At 51.9% G+C, this 20,326-nt stretch overlaps 1 protein-coding gene and 1 non-coding gene across 6 annotated transcripts; both read left to right on the forward strand.

The window, feature by feature from the left end:
• The first annotated feature begins 1,316 nt into the window (after window positions 1–1,316).
• KHDC4 (KH domain containing 4, pre-mRNA splicing factor) lies at window positions 1,317–19,553 on the forward strand. Of its 5 annotated transcripts, none has more exons than XM_032317916.1 (14): window positions 1,319–1,764; window positions 2,341–2,557; window positions 5,649–5,777; window positions 6,115–6,194; window positions 7,964–8,016; window positions 8,287–8,450; window positions 9,192–9,403; window positions 9,934–9,994; window positions 12,756–12,813; window positions 13,051–13,304; window positions 14,883–15,056; window positions 15,920–16,032; window positions 17,189–17,280; window positions 18,258–19,553. In XM_032317916.1, exons 1-14 carry the CDS (start codon window positions 1,577–1,579, stop codon window positions 18,455–18,457), a joined length of 1,995 nt encoding a protein of 664 aa, XP_032173807.1. In that variant the 5' UTR covers window positions 1,319–1,576; the 3' UTR covers window positions 18,458–19,553. The 5 variants fall into 5 exon arrangements, with proteins under 5 accessions (XP_032173809.1, XP_032173807.1, XP_032173811.1 ...); XM_032317917.1 differs by lacking the exon at window positions 1,319–1,764 and adding an exon at window positions 1,776–1,883; XM_032317918.1 differs by lacking the exon at window positions 18,258–19,553 and having other exon boundaries at window positions 1,317–1,764; window positions 15,948–16,032; window positions 17,189–17,305.
• LOC116576837 lies at window positions 8,719–8,847 on the forward strand. Its single transcript, XR_004280300.1, has one exon.
• Window positions 19,554–20,326: the final 773 nt, after the last annotated feature.

Below are 20,326 nucleotides of genomic sequence, written 5' to 3' on the forward strand. Positions count from 1 at the left end.
TTTCTTTCTTTTTTGTTTTTTAAAGCAAGCTGCATGTGCCATGTGGAGCCCAGCTTGGGGGATTCAGGTCACCACCGGGAGATCAAGACCTGAACTGAGATTAAGAGTCACCCAGGCACCCCCTAAACAATGTATTTTCAGACTCCCAATAACATTGTATTTGGGGATAAGAAGCAACTGGAAAACAAAGCTGTTAAATCCGAAATTCTTTGGAAAAATACACCTGTCAGAATAAGCAAGAAACACAGAAGACGATGGGACTTGGCTTGCCCTAACAGATATTAACACACACAATGATTCAATAAGATCCCGAGCAAAAGAATAAATACATCAATGCAAAAGAATGAAAAAACCTAACATTGTCTAAATAAAATTTCCTATATGCTAAAGGTGCTGTTTGTACTGAAAGAACTTTTTTTTTTTAAGATTTTATTTATTTACCAGAGAGAGAGAGAGAGAACACGAGATGGGAGGTCAGAGGGAGCAGCAGACTCTCTGCGGAGCTGGGAGCCCGGTGCAGGACCCGATTCCGAGACTCTGGGATCGTGACCTGAGCTGCGGGCAGTTGCTTAACTAACTGAGCCTCCCAGGCGCCCTGGAAAGAACATTTATTAAATGCTGAAGGGAAAACAGGAATTTGGATTTCAAACGAATCTGCATTCTCTGAATCTCACCAGGATGTAAACTCCTTTGAAAAACAGCGCTGGGACGCCTGGGGTGGCTCGGTGGGCTGGGGTCGCGATCCCAGAGTCGTGGGATCGAGCCCCCGTCCGGCTCCCTGCAGTGGGGAGCCTGCTCCTCCCTCGCCCTCTGCCTGCTGCTCCCCCTGCTTACGCCCTTTCTCTCTCTCTCCGACTAATAAATAAAACCTTTTTTTAAAAAGAAGAGAAAACCAGCACTGCAAGCTATCCATCCAGCCGAGTCTCCCGCAGTCCAAGACCCCCAACACGGTCGCGCGCGGCGACCACCACCCACTCCAGGGCTCCCCCGGGCGAAGCACCAGGGCCGGCCCTCCCCTCCCGTCCGCCGTCCGCCGTCCGCCGTCCGCGGCCCACCCCTCCCCGCCCCTCCCCCGGCCGCGGTCCACCCCTCCCCGCCCCTCCCCTCCCCCTCCCCTCCGCCGTCCCCCCCGAGCCCGCCCCTCCCCTCCCCGCCCCTCCCCCGGCCGCCGTCCACCCCGAGCCCGCCCCTCCCCTTCCCTTCCCTTCCCGCCCCTCCGCCGTCCACCCCGAGCCCGCCCCTCCCCTCCCCCTCCCTCCCCCGGCCGCGGTCCACCCCGAGCCCCGCCCTCCCTCCGCTCTCCCGCCCGGGCGCCGGCGCCCCCTCGCGGCGCCCCCTCGCCCCTGCTCTGAAAGCCGTGGCTGGCGCGCAGACGTAGAACCAGAGAAAGTCTTCACGTGGCCTTTGGGACGTGCCACGGGCCTTTTCCTAAACAGGTAACGGAGGCGTGAGGCGGGCCAGAGTGGCGGAAGGCTCGCTCCCGGCCGGAGGTCGTGGCCGCACTCGGGGAGAGACCCGTTCGACTCCCGGACTCCTGCGCATTGTCTGGCCGGCGACCGCCGTGCCCACAACAAACATGGGCCTGCTCGGCCCGATCCCGCCGGGACGCGCGCTTCGGCAGCCATCTTTCTCAAGGGCAGGGCGCGCGCCGGAAGGTCGGGCCCTACCTGGCCCCGACGACGCCGGCGGCCTGGAAATCAACAGGAGTCCAATGGGAAGCGACGCTTTCACCGGAACAGCGTCTCCTTGCGACCGGAAGGGGCTGTGCGTGAGGGCGTTGGGGGCGGAAGTGACGGGAAGGTGGTAGCGGGGTAGTTGGCGGGTGGTTGAGCAGAGCCGGTCGCCATGTCCGCGGGGAGCGCGACACATCCCGGGGCCGGCGGGTAAAGCTTCGCGGGCGGCGGCATCGCAGCGCGCCGGGGGCGGAGGAGAGGCGGGGGGGCCTCCGGGAGCTGCGTCCGGGCGGGGGGCGCTCCCCTGGGCCGTGTGCGCGCGGGACGGCCGGGCTTTCGGGGAGAAGGGTGGCGAGCAGGCCCGGGGGCTCCCGAGAAAGGCCGGCGGGGACCGGGGGCAGGAGGGAAGCAGGGACCTCGGGAGGGCCCGGCCGAGAGGCAGAGGAAGCCGCGGGCGTGTGGGACGGAAGGGAGGGTCGGGGAGGGCGCGGGAGCGGAAGAGGGCCGAGAGCAGTGAGCGGCCCTGCCGCGACTGTCGGGGTCGAGACGGGGATCTGACTCTCGGCCGGAGACTCGGGGCCGGGAAGGCCGCGTCGGGGAGGCGGGGTGCCGAAGCCGAGCAGGGGAGCCTTCCTCGGGGCCTGATGTTTTCCTTTCTCTGCTGTAGGCGCCGCAGCAAATGGGACCAACCCGCTCCGGCCCCCCTCCTCTTCCTCCCACCGTCGGCCCCGGGGGGGGAGGTTCCCAGCAGTGGGGGAAGCCCTGGGGGCTCCGCGGCCGCTCCCTCTGGCGCCTTGGATGCTGCTGCTGCTGTGGCCGCCAAGATCAATGCCATGCTCATGGCCAAGGGGAAGCTGAAGCCGGCCCAGAACGCTGCTGAGAAGGTAGGGAGGCCGGAGGGACTCTGTCGGGCTGCTTTGTAACCCTGTGGTCACACAGTAATTTGTGTGAAGGAGAAAACAGCGTCCCGGTAATTTCGAGATCACTTAGTTTTAGAATGCGTCACATGACGTTTTGTCATTTGCTTTTTGGAGGCAATTTTGGTTGGTTTGGTTACATTTATGGGCTAGATAGTTGATTTTGTCTTTGTTCACTTAAGTCAGCTTACTTTCTATGGACGGAATGATGTGAAGGGACAGTGTAACATGTTTTTCAATACATGCGCGTTTTCTCTGAGGTCAAAAGAGACCTTCATGTAAATCAAGGGAGCTTTAAAATGTAGTTTGGGGCGCCTGGGTGGCTCAGTGGGTTAAAGCCTCTGCCTTCGGCTCAGGTCATGGTCTCGGGGTCCTGGGATCGAGCCCCACATCCGGCTCTCTGCTCGGCGGGGAGCCTGCTTCCCTCTCTCTCTCTGCCTGCCTCTCTTGTGATCTTTGTCTACTTGTGATCTCTGTCAAATAAATAAATAAAATTTAAAAAAATGTCTCTAGTCAGCTATACTAAAAGTAAATGCATACGTACAGAGTTCTCCAGACTCTATAGGTTTTCAGTCACTGCCTACAGTGTAATTGAATGTGACATGAAGTGAGTAATTGATATGTTGGTGGTTTTGCTGTTCTCACAGAAATTGAGGAAATTATTTGGTCATTTTACAGAATTTCTGGTATAATTAAAATTTCAAACTAGGATGGATCTGAATTTTGAAGTCTTCAATTTATGCTGCAGTAGGGGACAAGAGTCCTCCTATAGAATAATGAGTGTTGTGGCTGTTTGTGTTGCCAGAGTGCACGCTTTGCCCTCAAGACAGACTGCAGCAGCATGACGGGATGGATTACTGTCTCCAGTTTACAAAGAGAAAGCAGCTCCTGAGCGTACATTGTGTACGATCAGTAACGCACATGTCTGACTTCAGAGTCATTTCTGACCGTCGGGGTTCAGCTTTTCCTGGAAAGCCTCTTCCGTTGGAGAATTCAGTGTGTTCTAAGGCAGCTCATTGCATTATAATTCTCATTTGAAAAAAGTTCTTTGGGCTTCAATTAAAAATTGCCTTCCAGTGAAGAGATGGGTTCTGTGTTCGAAAATGCAATTCGGGTGACGAATGTGTTAATTAGCATGTTTGTGGCGATTATATCCAAATGACAGTTGTTCACTTTGAACACGGACAGTTTTTACTTGTCAAGGACATTGGTATAGCTGCGGGGGGGGGGATGATGATTTTTTGTTAGTCGTCCAGTGTATGTGTGTAATAGCCACAGAACAGCCATTGTCTATCTGGATATTTAAATACCCAAGTTGTGTAGAATCGCTGGGAACTTCTAGTGAATTGGAAGTTCATTATTCATTGTATTGTTATCATTTGCAAAGACTGAGCGAACTGTGCGTTTCTGAGTTCTGCAGGGAAATAGTGACGGCGCACTGAGGTGGAGTGCTCCTTGAATGTTAACATTCTTAACACTGATGTTTGTCATTTATTCACGTGTTTCCTCTGAGAAGCAGTTGAGCACAGCAGGAGGGAGCGTGGATTTAGAACCAGAATACGTGGACTTGAAGCCGAGGGTCCTCAGTTACTGGCTGTGTGGCTTAGATACATCGTGGGGCCTCAGTTTCCTCTTCTCATAGGGTTGGTGACACACACCTGTGTGGTCCACGACAGTAGTCACTAGCCACATGTAGCTATTTAAATTAAAATTTGGGGGCGCCTAGGTGGCTCAGTGGGTTAAGCTCTGCCTTCGGCCCAGCTCATGATCTCAGGGTCCTGGGATCAAGTCCTGCATCAGGCTCTCTGCTTAGGAGGGGGTCTGCCTACCCCCGACCCCCACCTTTGCCTGCCTCTCTGCCTACTTGTTATCTTTGTCTGTCGAATAAATAAATAAAAAGTCTTTAAAATAAATAAATAAATAAAATTTGAATTAAAATTCAAAATTCAGCTCCTTGTCACAGCCTTTGGACATGGGGCTGTTGCCCCGTTTCTCCCGGGCAAGTAGCGAACACCTGTGTCACCACAGGGAGTCCCGTGAGGTAGCACTGATAAGCACCTTTGATGATGGCCAGGACTGAGCAGGGGCTGAACAAAGACGAGACGTTGTGGAGTCGTGTAGTTTGTGCACGTTGTGAAATATTGTCTGATGTGGGGCGCCTAGTGGCTCAGTCTTTTCAGCATCTCGTTCTTAATTTTGGCTCCAGGCGTGCTCTTGCGGCCGTGAGATCAAGCCCTGTGTTGGGTGCCAAGCTGGGTGTGGTCTGCTTGAGCGTCTCTCTCTCCTCTCTAAAGTATAAATAAATCTCTCTTAAAAATGTATCTAATACATTAAGAAGTAAACTGTATTTTATCTTCTTTGAGCAGATTCGCCGAACATTGGTCCAAGGTCTCAAAGGGTTGCAGAAGGCCATCTTGGGATGAACATTTGTTCGGATAACTCCGATCCGGTATCTGGAGTTGTCCATAGATTAAATTGAGAGAAACCGGATCAGATTTCAGGATTTTGCTTGGCATTTCGTTCATTCTCTTGGTTCTTCGTTATTAGAGTAATGGGTTGTCCATTAGAGAAACTTCGTGGGTTTTCCAGATTGTTGTGAGAGGATGGGGCCAGTTGCACGGGGTACGTTGCAGCTGCCGTGTTGGCACGAAGGCTGCGTCCTGTTCCCCAGATGAGGCGCGTGGGTTGCAGGACTCCGCATCGTGCCCTGGACTCTGTCCTGTGTTGGACTGCACAAGGTCTTTTAATTTTCCTCGCGGAGATGGCAGCTTCTAGTCCGTAGGGTTTCTGGGGTTATGTGGTCATAGAAACACACACGTGGCCGAGTTCCCAGAGAAATCTGATGGTTGCCTTCGAGTAAACTGACAGTACTTGATGTCGGCTTAGGTTTTGCTCACTTGTGATTTCGTCTTCGGTGAATGACAAGGAGTATTTCCAGGTGTGTTTCGAGGCTCGTGAAGGGAGCAGGAAGGTGCTGGCGGTGGGGCCTGGGGAGGGGCGCTTGTGGATTACACAGCAGGAGCATTCTTTCCTCTTACAGAGTTTCTCTCTTGTGTAGCTTCAGGCTGCTGGCAAAGGCCTCACCAGCAGTAAAAGCAAGGATGACCTGGTGGTAGCTGAGGTCGAAATCAACGATGTGCCTCTCACATGCCGGAACCTGCTGACTCGAGGGCAGACTCAGGACGAGGTGGGCTGACATGGGCCCGGGGGGGGGGGGGGGTGGCTGGTCGCCGCGGCCCGCCGCGGTCGGGAAAGCAGACAGGAGTCCGATGTTTACGGGTGGGTTTGGGTCATACTCTCCAGAGTCAGGATTGGGTTGAGTTAACTGCAGAGGAACTTCTCAGGGAAGGTAGAGAAACAGGTGTGGGTGGGCTCCGGGTCTGCTGAGCAAGAAACCATGTTGTTGAGGTTTTGGGTGCGGGAGGGAACTCATTCCTCGCTGGTGGTATAACGAACGAGTCGGGGGCGTCCTTGAAATAGGCCCATTGCCACGTCTTCTTGTTGATAGAATGTTTCCCTTTCAGATCAGCCGACTTAGTGGGGCTGCTGTGTCAACTCGAGGGAGATTCATGACCGCTGAGGAGAAGGCCAAAGTGGGACCAGGGTGTGTATGCACATTGTCTGCTTTAGGGAAAGTTCGGACATGTAGCTCACATTAGTTTCATATTTTTTGGTCGTAGGAGATCCGCGCAGACCGTGGGTTAGTAGCTCGGTGTGTGTGTATGCACACGCTGTGTAGTAGAATTGGGGACGTCTCCAGCGCGCATGAGGGATGGCGGCCGCTGCTTGCCTTCCTGTTGCTCTTTGGATTTTTTTTATTTCATAGGTGACGTTTTATCGGAGGAGATAAATTATGGAAAAGTATAAAATGAGATAATTGCTACATTTAATGTTTATGCTTCCAAACTTTTGTATGGGAATATTCCCCCTAACAAAAGAGTCTGTACTTTCTTGTAATCTCCCTTTTAACAAACACGTCCTGGGGCGCCTGGGTGGCTCACTGGGTTAAAGCCTCTGCCTTCGGCTCAGGTCATGATCTCAGGGTCCTGGGATCAAGCCCTGCGTCGGGCTCTCTGCTCCTCGGGGAGCCTGCTTCCTCCTCCTCTGTCTGCCTGCCTCTCTGCCTACTTGTGATCTGTCTGTCAAATAAATAAATAAAATCTTTAAAAAAACAACAAAAAAAATCTCCTTTCCTCAGACAGCTCGTTGCCTCTCTGACGGCTGTGAGGTTTTCGGCTGACAGATTTTGCCCCCTACGGTTAAATCCTTCCCATGACTCGGTTTTGAGGGCAGGTTGTCAGGTACTGTGACATTTTCCACATTGGCTTAAACTAAATATAATTAGGAGGCAAAACTTGGTCCCCACCTGAGACAGGACACCTGGGTGGCTCAGTCAGTTGAGCGGCTGCCTTCCGGCTCGGGTCGTGATCCCAGGGTTGTGGGATTGAGCACTGCATCGGATTCCCTGCCCGGCAGGGAGCCTGCTTCTCCCTCTCTCTCTCTGCCTGCGTCTCTGCTTACTTGTACTCTCTATGTCTCTGTCAAATAAATAAAATCTTAAAAAACAAAACAAAAGAAAAATAACTTGGTCCCCACATGAAACCAGGAACATACTTCAATTTTGTATGTGTACTATTTGCTGTTTTGAACTTGTCTTTAAATACTATTATTATTTTACCTACAGCTTTATATTAACTGTATGGTTTTGGATGATCTTCATTATTATAATCCAGATCAGAATCTAAGCCACTTTACATTAAAAATCTAGAGTCCCCTGGGTTGCCGGCTTCACAGATGTGGTCCACAGGCTGCTCCGTCACTTTGCCCCTTTAATTTGGAGCACAACTGCCCCTCCCTGTTCGACAACCAACAAGAAGGACTTTTGTTCTCAGATATCAGGTTGTTTCCGTTGACTACTTGCCGGTGTGCATGAGCCCATAAGAACAGATTTGATCCGGGGCGCCTGGGTGGCTCAGTGGGTTAAAGCCTCTGCCTTTGGCTCAGGTCATGATCCCAGGGTTCTGGGATTGAGACCCATGTCAGGCTCTCTGCTCGGCGGGGAGCCTGCTTCCCTTCCTCTCTCTCTGTGTGCCTCTCTGTCTGCTTGTGATCTGTCCATCAAATAGATGAATAAAATCTTAAAAAAAAAAAAAAAACCAGATTTGATCCGTGTGTAGACGAGTTAACATGAAGCAACCAGAAAAGCTTATTCATTAGCTGTAAAACCACGTTCCTAGACGTTGGTTAATGGCCATTTTCTTGTATGTAGTCCCATTTACTTATTTGGAAACATTACAGACTGGATTTGGTGACCCATTTGGTTCCTTTGCTTGTGCGCGGTGTGGGATCATCATTTTGTGTTTCTCTTTGTAGGGATCGTCCGTTATACCTTCATGTTCAGGGCCAGACACGGGAATTAGTGGACAGTAAGTAACGGTTTGGTTCACATCCCCCTTTCTGTGAAGGACAAAGCACAGGGCGGTATAGAGTAACTTGGCAGAAGGTTGCAGGCGGCTGTCGTGACTCATGTACGAACTGCTTGTGCGTGTGCTGGGGGAGTAGAGAGGCCGAGGACCGTGTGTCGGGTGTCCTGCAGAGTGGGTTGGTACAGGGGTGGTTGCGGATTGGCCTGGGCTTGTCCGTGGGTTCTAGTCAGTTCATTTATTCCTCTGTATCGTATCTCACTTTCTCTGTAGGAGCCGTAAACCGAATCAAAGAGATTATCACCAACGGGGTGGTCAAAGCTGCCACGGGGACGAGTCCAACTTTCAATGGTGCGACAGTCACTGTGTATCACCAGCCAGCGCCCATTGCACAGTTGTCTCCAGCCGTCAGCCAGAAGCCTCCCTTCCAGTCAGGGGTATGTTCAGTGGAGAGCTCATGAGCAGCTTTGTCATTCCTGTAGAGGTGACACGTGCCAAATAATACGGAAAGTGTGAAGGAATGTCCTGACGTCCAGCCTGAGGCTGACCGGCTGACGCATCCTGTTAAGGGACCATTTCATGTTCTGTGATGCAGTGAACGTCGGAACACACATCTGTTTACTTTGGTATATTCTAGAAAGGGCGTCCCCACAGCGTACATTTGGAAGGTAGTGGTTTGCTTACGTGTCTGTCCCGGGCACGGCAGCTGGAGGACTAAGAAGGCGGAGTCTGGTGAAGTAAGACTCTGCTGATACAATCCTCCTAGAACACAGGGTGGGAGAGAGCAGCCCTCGGTGGAGCACACCACAGGGCTGACTGGACGACCCGACATGTCTCTCGTTTCACAGAAGACTGTGCTCTGGGTTCCCACTGACTTAGAGCCGTCAGCGGCTTTGGGTGCACTTAGTAGTAAGTCTTTGCTCTGCACCTGTTCAGTAGATTTTGCTCAATGGAGGAAGGGGTTACTGTTCTAGGTAGGTGCGTAGCCCACGTAGTGCTCCTCCAGATGAAGCTACTTTATAAGTTGGTTTCTGCGGGCTCATGGGGGAAATTCCAGGGGATCCCTGTCCTGGCGGGGATTCGAAGTATCTGGACTAGTCCAGTTTTCTGCAAAACGATTTTCATGATTAGGACTTCATGTGTGCTGTGAGTTTCATCTGAGCTGTTCTGTCCTGTAGATGCATTACGTTCAAGACAAGTTATTTGTGGGTCTGGAGCACGCTGTGCCCACCTTCAATGTCAAGGAGAAAGTGGAAGGTCCAGGCTGCTCCTATTTGCAGCACATTCAGATTGAAACGGGCGCCAAAGTCTTCCTCAGAGGGAAAGGCTCGGGCTGCATCGAGCCAGCATCCGGCCGAGAAGCTTTCGAACCGATGTACATTTACATTAGGTACGTGTGGTGCTATTGACGCTTGTGTGTGAACGCTTGTCTGCCGCTCTGCCCGGGTAGGAGCGATGCTGTCGGGGGAAGAAAATAGGTTTAGTTAACGGTCACCTGAGGACTTGGGGCCGGCGCTGGGCAGTGACTGCTTCGTCGTGTCCGCAGGAAGAACTGTTGAATTAGGAGGCGGGATTGTCTCCTTTAGTGTTCGGGTTCTTGGGTGTTATACGGAGCTGTGACCCTGAAATGAGCATTCATGAGCCTAAGGTCATCTTCATTTAAACCTTTGGTGACATTAACGCATTTTAGGGCTGTTCTAGTGACTGTTAAATGTTTTTTAATAGCTGTATCTCAGACCAATACAGTATTTGTCCTCACGATACTAGTTACAGGTTAAAGGGTTTAAGAGACATGAGGTCGTGATTTTCAGGAGCTTACTTTGGTGCTAGGTTGAGTATATTGTTTGTGAGCAGCGTGCAAAGTGGAATCCGCATTCTGTATCCTTTCCTTGTGTTTAACTTCTCGGATCTTCTTTGCAGTCACCCCAAACCAGAAGGCCTGGCTGCCGCCAAGAAGCTCTGTGAGAACCTCTTGCAAACAGTGAGTGACGCCTGCGCCTGACACACGGAGGAGCACTGCTCTGCGGGGCTGGGTCTCGGCTGCGCTCCCATACCAAAGGCCCACACACTGGGGGACTTAAAACACCAGGGAGTTATTCTCTCACTGTTCAGGAAGCCAGACAGACATTGAGAATCAAAGCGTGGGCAGGATTGGTTCCTTCTGAACGAATGCCGTGAGGGAGAATGTTCCATGGCTCTCCCGGCACGCCGGCCTCTGCACTCTTTCCCCATGTCAGCAGAGCTGCATTCTCTGCCCCGTTGTCTCCTGGCCTACTCCTGTGTCTCCTTGTCTGTCTGTCCCCTGAAGGGTCGCAGTCCTTGCATTTAGGGCCCCCATGAGCCCGCATGACTTCATGCTAACGCCCTGCGTCTGCAAAGACCTGGTTTCCAGGTACTGTCATGTTCTGAGGTTCCGGGCGGACGAGAGTTTTGGAAGCGGTTCACCATTCTAGCAACTCAGTTCTTGTAAGGAAGACAGACTTCCCCGGTCGGGGTCCTGGCTGGCATGCACTTCTCCTTTACGGACTGTTTTGGTGTGGAATTTTGAAACCCGCAGCACAGCATACAAAATCACGTGTTGTGGGTTACTAAACAGTGCTTTCAGTCTTGGCCAAGTTGTTTACCGGTGGGAGTTCCAAATTCTGCTTGTTAGTAAGGGTAGAGCTAGAATAGTTTACGACCAGTCAGCAGAGCCTTCGGGCTCATTGTTGATTTGAACGTGTGTTCTTTCTACTCTGTAATCTAGTAACCGAAAGTGAAACCAATAGGGCCGTGGGGAGAGCCCCTGAAGGCAGTCAGCAGTGGGGGTTGCACGTGTCGGTCTTTGTTATTTGGTATCTTAAGGGAGCCCTTTCGGGAAGCTGTGTCGTTTGCTTTCAGGAAGTAGCTGCTCTGCTGTCCCTTGCACCAGGGCGCTTCCCTGGCCATTCCCTGTCCCTGTGGCCACGTGAATTTACTGACTCAGGGCAGTTTCATAACGAACAGCTGGATGGGGCTGCACTAACCCGTTGAGCCCTGAGCTCTCTGAGGACAAGTCCAGTAAATAAAAGAACGAATGAGTTCTCAGTAGGTACACTGACAACTTAGGAATTTCCTAACTTTCTTTCTGGCTCTGGATGATTCTGTGCCTCAGAACTGAATCCAGTCTGCCGACTTAGGAAGCTCCTGATATCCGTGCTCCTGATTGCCAAGTCCTGGCTTAATAATTTATAGAGTGTGCCTTATTAAAATTAGTTGATGTATTGATTTTTTAAAAGATTTTGTCAGAGAGAGATGTGCGTGTGCATGAACAGGAGCAGCGGTCTCGCCGCTGAGCGAGGAGCTCCACGCTTGACTCAATCCCGGGATCCTGGGATCTTGACCTGAGCCGAAGGCAGACATATAACTGACAGAGCCACCCAGGCTGCCCCAATTGATTTTTTAATTTTTAAAATTTTGTTATTTTTAGAGAGGGAGGGAGGGGCAGAGGGAGAGTCTCAAGCAGGCTCTGTGCTGAGCTTGAGCCTAGTGCAGGGCTCAGTCCCACGACCCTGAGACCGCAGCCTGAGCTGAAGGCAGGAGGTGGATGCTCAGCCGACTGGGGCACCTAGGTGCTCCTCGGTTGATGGATTTTTTTGGGGATTTTATTTGAGAGAATGAGAGAGAGCATGAGGCGGGGAGGCTCAGAGGGAGAAACAGGCTTTCTCCTGAGCAGGGAGACCAATGTGGGGCCCAATCCTAGCACCGTGGGATCAGAACCCGAGCCAAAGGCAGACGCTTCATGACTGAGCCACCCAGGCGTCCCTGATGGATTATTTTTTTAAGATTTTATTTTATTTTATTATTTTATTATTACTATTTTTTAAAGATTTTATTTATTTGATAGGGAGATCACAAGTAGGCAGAGAGGCAGGCAGAGAGAGAGGGAGGAAGCAGGCTCCCTGCTGAGCAGAGAGCCCGATGTGGGGTTCGATCCTAGGACCCTGGGATCATGACCTGAGCCGAAGGCAGAGGCTTAACCCACTGAGCCACCCAGGCGCCCCTGTTATTATTTTTTTTAGATTTCATTTTTAAGTAATCTCTGTACCAGTGTGGGACTTGAACTCACAAGCCTGACCTCAAGAGTCCTATGCTCCACCGACTGAGCCGGCCAGGCACCCCGTGCCTTATCAAAACTTAGCTTAGGGACGCCTGGGTGGCTCAGTTGGTTGGGCGGCTGGGATCGAGTCCCACATCGGGCTCCTTGCTTGGCAGGGAGCCTGCTTCTCCCTCTGCCTCTGCCTGTGCTTGCTCTCGCTTCTCTCTCTATTACAAATAAATGAATAAAATCTTAAAAAAAAAAAACAAAAAACAAAACAAAAAAAAACTTAGCTTAAACAAGTCTAAATTTGGTTGAAATGTCAATGGAAATTTTTTTCTTTTTTAATCAGTAGAAATAGTTTCGTTATTTATTTTTTATTAAACGATTTTATTTATGACAGAGAGACAGCTAGAGAGGGACCACAAGCACAGGGGAGCTGGAGAGGGGGAAGCAGGCTCCCCGCCGAGCAGGGAGCCCGATGTGGGGCTTGATTCCAGGGCCCAGAATCATGACCTGAGCCGAAGGCAGAGGCTTTAACCCATTGAGCCACCGAGGGGCCCCTAATCAGTGAGACTATTTTTCATTCCTAGCTACTTTGGTTCTGGAGTTGTCTCATCGACCCTCGCGAGTGCTCTGTGAATTGGGACCGTCCGGTATGAATTCGCTTTCCCTTCTCTTGCAGGTTCATGCTGAATACTCTAGATTTGTGAATCAGATTAATACTGCTGTGCCCTTACCAGGTGTGTATGTCTCAAAGTGTTTCAGCAAAAGAAATAGTTTGTTAGTGGTGTTTACGTACAGAATAGGGTGTTTAAGGCTGGCCCGTGCTGGGGCACTGACAGTGCTCCCTTCCGCTTACAGTAATTTGGGAAGCCGTTTGTCCCTCAGTGTTTTTCTTCCCTAGAGAGTAGGTTAATATTCAGCTAAAATGTCTCATTTTGCTGCAGCTGATTAAACACTGTTTTTCTTCCCCTCAGGCTATACACAACCCTCTGCTCTAAGTAGTGTCCCTCCTCAGCCACCATATTATCCATCCAATGGCTATCAGTCTGGTTACCCTGTTGTTCCCCCTCCTCAGCAGCCGGTTCAGCCTCCCTACGGAGTCCCAAGCATAGTGCCACCAGCGGTCTCTCTGGCACCTGGAGTCTTGCCAGCATTACCTACGGGAGTCCCCCCTGTGCCAACACAATACCCGATAACGCAAGTCCAGCCCCCCGCTGGCGCTGGCCAGGTAGGCCGCCGGGCGCGAAATGCATCCACTGACCTCAGGAGAGGTGGCCCGGGGAGAGGTGTGGAGGTGGCGGTGTCCTTCAGGAGGAGAGAGAGAGTGGGTTGGTTCTGTGCGACAGGAGGTACTCTGTGCCCCGCTCGCGTGGGTGTGCGATGCAGCCCGGGTCTCTGGATGCGTGTCACGGGCCTTCCCACCTGACGGCGGTTTAGAAGAGGAGTCAGGAAGCTTCCTCTGCAGGGCCGTGCGGCCGGCGGGTTAGGCGTGGCGGGCCACGCGGCCTCTGCCCATGGCCTGGGCTCTGAGAACGCTGGATCCTCTGGCGGGGCACGCGCCACGGGCCGGTGCTGGCAAACAGCCCGCGCGCCTCCCCGTGACGGCAGCAGAGGTGCTAGTCTTCCAGACAGACGCCCCCGTGCAGGAGTTCGGGGCCGAGAGATCCGTGCTCTTTGCCAGCTGAAGGGTTTTGAATGCTGTCGTGTAGTTCTCAGATCACGCACAAAATTGGACCTTGAGGGACTGGTGGTTCCAGCTCATCCAGGTGGATGGCCTGCGGCCCTGCTCTGGGGCAGGGGAGAAGTGAGCGAGCGCACGCGGGCGCATGGATGGCGGGCCCTTCTCCTTGGGCCTCTCGCCGTATATTCGGGCCGGGGGAGCTTGTGGCCTTAAACCGTGGCCCCGGTCCTCACTGGTGGGCTGTGAGCACCGGAGGGGGCTGCCCAGGTTGAAACGGCAGAAGGCTTCCGTAAACTCTGGCTGGGACCCCTGGTCCTGACTACTTGCCTGCTGCGCTTGGCAGAGCCGTAGGCCTCCAGCTTTCAGCCACGTTGCTTAGTAACCAGGAAGGAGTGTGACCGAGCCGGCCCTTAGGGTTGGGCTTTAGACATAAGCTGCATGGGTTCTTCGTGCTTTCCTGTGATTGAGCTGTGTAATCCTGGGATGTGACTTGGCCTATCCAGGCTTTGGTTCCCTTCTAGAAAATGGGCGTAGTGATATCTCAGAGGTTGCAGGGTTGAGTGAGATGACCCAGGCATTCAGCAGGTACTAGCCGTTCGTTTCATGAGAGCAGTCCTCTGAGAGGTGCCTGTTTTCTCTGATGCGTCCTGGATCAGTCCTTATTCCTTTCTGGAACAGTCTTTTAAACATTGGATAGACTCTCTCTTGCTGTAACAATTCTCCCTAGAAGCGGCAGTGAACTCACCTTTGCCATAAGCGTTAGCAGCCTTTTTAATGCAGAAAGAGCTAATCACATTGATTAAGGGGTCTAAGTTGGAGAATGTTCTGCTTGATAACTTCTGGACTGAGTGAGTGGCTGGAATTTTTATTTGTTGGTTGTGTTTGCCCCTAGTAGCCCAAGGGCACAGCAGGTTTTTCCTGAGAGTTCAAAGCACTGGAGAGATTATCAGTGTCTCATTTCCATGGAGGTGGGGAGGCCAGGCTCTCTCGTCAGCGGATGATCCCGGACCAGAGAGACAGGATTTCTAGGACATGTGGATCATTAAAGTCTGTTGTGATTTTGTTTTCCTTATAATGGCTGGACATTCTCACACCTTTTTCCCCCTTGGTTTGTTTTGGTCCCAGAGTCCGATGAGTGGGCCTTTCATTCCTGCTGCTCCTGTCAAAACTGCCTTGCCTGCGGGCCCCCAGCCCCCGCCCCCGCCCCCGCCCCCACTCCCAGCTCAGCCCCAGGCGCAGAAGAGGCGATTCACAGAGGAGCTGCCAGATGAACGGGAGTCTGGACTTCTTGGATACCAGGTTAAATAAAATACCCTTATTTTCCTCATCTTATCATACTGTATTCTCCCTTGAAAGAAAGATAAGTTCACATCTGTATGAGGCATCGTCCCAGTACTGGATTTCTGTTTTCTGGAATCCTTTTAGATTAGGTTTTTTCTCCTTGGGGGATTAGTTTAAATCAAGAGTGACTCCCTTTGGGTGGGTTGGTCTTTGGAGCAGTAGAAGGAAATAACCGCTCCAAGGGGAGAGAGGCGGAGGGTCTGTGACTCGGGCCTAGAAGGAGGGCCGTAGAATTCCACGCTTGCTCTTATCCGAGTGGCGCTCCTGATGGCCGCAGGTGGTTCTGACTCTCCTGGTACGTGGTTTGTTCTTGAACCTGGGCTCTCAGTTTATTGTTGCTCTACGAAGGAGAGCAGTAGCTTCCTCCCGTCTCCACCCGGCGACTGAAGGTGGGCGGAGATGCAGTGGTTCTCTGCACACACCTCATACAAGTGGTCATTCAAGTAAAGAGATTTTTAAAATGCTGTTTCAGTGTGAAGTTTTAACATAAATAAATGTATAGTGTTGGTGCCATTTTATTTTATCAGGAGAAGCACCTTTACTTTTGGCCAGAGCCCTTGAAGTATTCTTTGAAACAGACTGAGGCGCGTTACTCTAGTTTATGAGAGGACAGTTGGACACAGACCCGCATAGCATGAGCAGCTGCTCCGGGGAGAGACCAGCTCTCCTCCAGCTGTGCTTATGTCCAGGTCCCAGAGGGCTGGGGAGTGAGCTCACCGCCACTGGCCAGAAAGACGAGGCACTTGACAGTTACGTTGAGGAGCTGAAGTCACTGCCGCAGTCGTAGGTTTGCTAATGCCGCTGTATTTTTCTGCTCATAGCATGGACCCATTCATATGACTAATTTAGGTACAGGCTTCTCCAGTCAGAATGAGATTGAAGGCGCAGGATCGAAGCCGGCAAGTTCCTCAGGCAAAGAGCGAGAGAGGGACAGGTGAGTGCCTTGGAGCGCGGCCACGTGACTGTATCCAGGTGTCCTCGGTCGCCGTGAGCTTCCGTGTTCTTAAATCTGTAACGTAGGGGCGCCTGGTGACTTGGCGGTTGAGTGTCAGACTTTTGATCTCAGCCCAGGTCTTGATCTCAGGGTAGTGAGTTCACTCCCCGCACTGGGCTACACGCTGGGTGTGGAACCTACTTAAAAAAAAAAAAAAAAAGTAATCCATCGATCAAAGTGTAATGCAGTCCTTTAGCTTAAATAAACTGCCCCCCCTTACTCTTTGATAACCGCTGCACTCACGGAGGGTGCTGCCCCCTTCACAGTCACGAGGCACTTACCCTGGGCTTTGAGTCACTCTGTGCTTGTATCCGGTGTCGTCCTCTGCTGCACGGTCTGCAGCGTGGCCATGTTCCTAAGCGTAGGCCGTGACTGAAGTCTTCTTTTTTTTTTTTTTTAAAGATTTCATTTATTTATTTGACAGACAGAAATCACAAGCAGGCAGAGAGGCAGGCAGAGAGAGAGGAGGAAACAGGCTCCCTGCTGAGCAGAGGGCCCAATGCGGGGCTCGATCCCAGGACCCTGGGATCATGACCTGAGTTGAAGGCAGAGGCTTAACCCACTGAGCCACCCAGGCACCCCAGTGACTGAAGTCTTACCCAAGCTGTGTTTGCTACTTAGAATCCTAGACTTTTGGGGCGCCTGGGGCGCTCATTTGAGTGTCTGCCTTCAGCTCGGGTCATAATCCTGGGGTCCTGGGACCCAGCCCCACATTGGGGTCCCTGCTCAACGGGAAACCTGCCTCTCCCTCTGCATTTCTCCCCACCTGCCCCACACCTCCGCTGCCGCTCCTATTCTCGCTGTCTTAAATAAAATGTGTAAAAAAACAAAAAATCCTAGAATATTACGGACTGAGGTGCTTGAACGGGGGTCCAGCTACCATCTTGTGCTTAACCGCCCCCCATGCTGTTCTTTCCTTGGACGGGACTGGTCTCCTGAGCAGTCATTGCTTTGGGCGGGGCCTGGCTAACACCTTGCGCGCTCACAGCTTGCTGACCCCTCGTGGGGCATGGCCATGCGCGGCTCCGACAGTCCACCAGAGGAGCGCAGCCCGCGGAATCTGTCTGAAAGGCTGTCCTGGTTTCTTTTCTCACAGGCAGTTGATGCCTCCACCAGCCTTCCCAGTGACTGGAATGAAAGCGGAGTCTGAGGACAGGAATGGGTCCGGGGCCGGCACAGGGGGCCACGGTGAGTGGGGTGCAGCTGGGGATGCGCGGGCTGCCAAGGCCACTCCTAAATTCTAGTCGTCCAGCCTGATGTGCATTCAGGCGTCGACTCTGACTTCTAAATTCCACAGGCTAAGGAGGATACTTTTTCTTTTTTTTAGGAGGACAGCATATAGTTACACAGGCTTTTCAGATTTTGTCTAGAAAAGTTAGTCAAGTTACATTTTTTACATAGCACCATGACAGCCCTAGGAGATGCTAACGATGGGTAGGTCATTTCCAGATTTTGTCGCTGTCTGCATCCCTGGGGGTGATCGGACACAGACTCAAGGGTTGCGATTCCGGGTGCCCGGCTGGCTCAGTCCGTGGAGCGTGCGACTCTCGACCTCTGGGAGTTGAGCTCAAGCCCCGAGTTGGGCGTAGAGCCTACTTTAAAAAAAGATTGATTTTTCTTTGTATTGGGACCGAGCTACATCTCTCCTTATAGCACTTTTGGTTGTGAATCGTCAGCCTGTGGCTGTTGAAAAAAATGTTGCCTCCTAATAACCCAGAATTTAGGGGAATATGGGATCACTTACGTTCTTTGCCTGTAGTCCTAATAAAAGCGAACAGGAGAAAATACATTTTCTTTTCTTAACTTCTTTTCTTTTAACTCTTTAAAAGGTGAAGTATCCGCCTCCAGAGACTCACTTGCTAACTTTCCTTTTTTTTCTTTTTTCTTTTTTTTTCTTTTTCTTTTTTTTTTTTTTTTATTATTTTGTGTTTCTGTTTTCTTTCTCTGTTTTCTTACATGGTTCTGGTGGATTCACATTTGCTGATGCTGGTGCTGTTTTTCGTGTGATCTTCAACGTTTTTGGGTGACCATTGACCCTGTGACCTCAAAATGGTGTCCAACTAACCACTTACAATTAACATCTTTTTTTTATTAACGAATTTATGGTATCTTTTTTTTTTCTGTCTCGGTGGGGGATGGGTTGGGGTTGTTGTTCTCTATTCTAGATTATCCGGTCAAGAAGATGAAAACTGCAGAGAAGGGCTTCGGGTTGGTGGCGTATGCTGCAGATTCGTCTGACGAAGAGGAGGAGCACGGGGGTCATAAAAATGCAAGTAGTTTTCCACAGGGCTGGAGTCTGGGGTATCAGTACCCTTCATCGCAACCACGAGCTAAACAGCAGATGCCATTCTGGATGGCCCCATAAGGAAACAGCGGAACAGAGCTTTGACCCTCGGTGACTCTCTTTAGCAATAATGCATGCATTTGATTTAATAAGACTCTGGGGCCTGTACTGGGAACCATCATGGACCTTTGCAGAAGTTAGAGATGCAGTGTCCCCTTTCTTAAAGGGGTCTCATTCTTTTCTAAACATCCTTGTTTCTGCAGTGGCATAGTATCTTAAAATTTACTTAGAATCACAAACTTGTCTCAGAAGCTTTTTAACAGTCGGTGAAATGTGCTTGTCCAACAGAGCGTCCCAGCAGGGTCACTCCAGTATACCTTTGACCTGTCCAGCCTCTTCCACATGAATGACCCCAATTCTGACAAAAAGAAAGTTTTCTTTGTAATTTACTACTGTTTGGTCCATTTTGCTGACGACTGGTTGCAAACAAAGCCTTACTATGTATTAGTGCGGAGATGATTTTAAGTCCGGCCTTCCCTTTCTGCACCTTTAAAACTAAGAACAGTTCATCCTTATTTGATTTTTGCATTCTTTTCTGTTTTGGAAAATGCAGTTTTACTAATTTAAAGCTGTTGGATTTAGCTGGATCCTGCGTAGGAATATGGAGGGTTTTCCCTTCATTATGTCTTTTTAATGGGATGATGCAAAGCAGGCACCAGCAGGCTCTCTAGTCCCGGAAAGTCATTGCAGTTTTTATTGCCCTATTCATAAGCTCCGTGTCTTCAGCTGGGTCCGAGAAAACTGCTTGATCCAAAGCTGGTCAGAACTCTGCACAGAAGTGAAAAACAGTGGTCTGTCTCAGAACTGGTCGCAGCCAAAGTAGAGACTTGACTGCTCACCATAGGACGGATGGTGGACCTAGTGACCGAAATGGCAACTTGTCCTTTTTCTTGGCATGACACTACAGGTTTTGCCAAAAGAACTTTTTTGTATCAAATACTGATGTGTGAAAGGAGGAGCTAGTCTGCTGAACCAGGAGTAGTTTGGGATACGAACTGTCAGTTTTTGCACATTTGAATCCTTTGCGGGCTGGCTTTGTATAAACATATTCTCTGGTTTCCTATATGTTGTAAATACTTAGACCATAATTTCATTATAAATAAATGTATAAATACTCTGCGGTTTCTCGTCTCTCTTGCACAACCCACCCGTGTGCTGGGGTTTTCAAACCTGTCTTAATGAGTGTGACAAGATTATGTATGACCCGGCCGGGAAGCGAAGCCGCGGGTCGGCAAGTTTGCACGCAGTTCCTAGAGTAAACCCTTCCGACGCCCCGGGCGTTAGTGCCCCCCTGCGAGCGCGGTCCGTGGGGGGTGACGCGCGTCCTAAACAACCTCCCCCGGGGGAGCGCTCCCAGACGGCTGGGCGGAAGCTGGCCAGCTCCTCCTGGCCCCGGCGAGCGCCCCCCGAAGAGCGGTGGGGGACGGGGCGCCGCGCTTGCTGCCGAGTTCGGTGAAAGCCCCTGGGAGCGCCCCGGGGCAGCCGGAGAGCGCTGCGTTCCTGGGGGCAGCACACTCTTGCCGCGGCGGAGCCAGCGCGGACTGTCCCGCCTGCGGCTGGGGTCTGCGCTCCGGGGGCCCCTAGGAGCCCCGGCGCTGGAGCTGCGTCCGCGCTATTTCGGGGGCATTTGCCGGCTTCCGGTTTCGGGTTTTGCGACAAACCGCACGCAATCCCGGTGAGAGCGCGACCCCGCGTCTCCGGTCAAGACCGCCCCGCTTCCCCCTCGCGCATGCGCACGCCCGCGAGCCGGGCTCCCGAGGGGGCGGGACTCCCGGGGGCGGGGCCAGGCGCGCGTCACGCGACCCCGCCCCCCCGCGGTGGCGCCATCTTCCCCGGCCGCGGGCGGGGTCACGGGTCACCGGCGGATCCTCGCGTGGGGCGGGCGGGTGG

This window comes from Mustela erminea, chromosome 17 (genome assembly GCF_009829155.1).
Source record: "Mustela erminea isolate mMusErm1 chromosome 17, mMusErm1.Pri, whole genome shotgun sequence".
Lineage (NCBI taxonomy): Eukaryota > Metazoa > Chordata > Mammalia > Carnivora > Mustelidae > Mustela > Mustela erminea.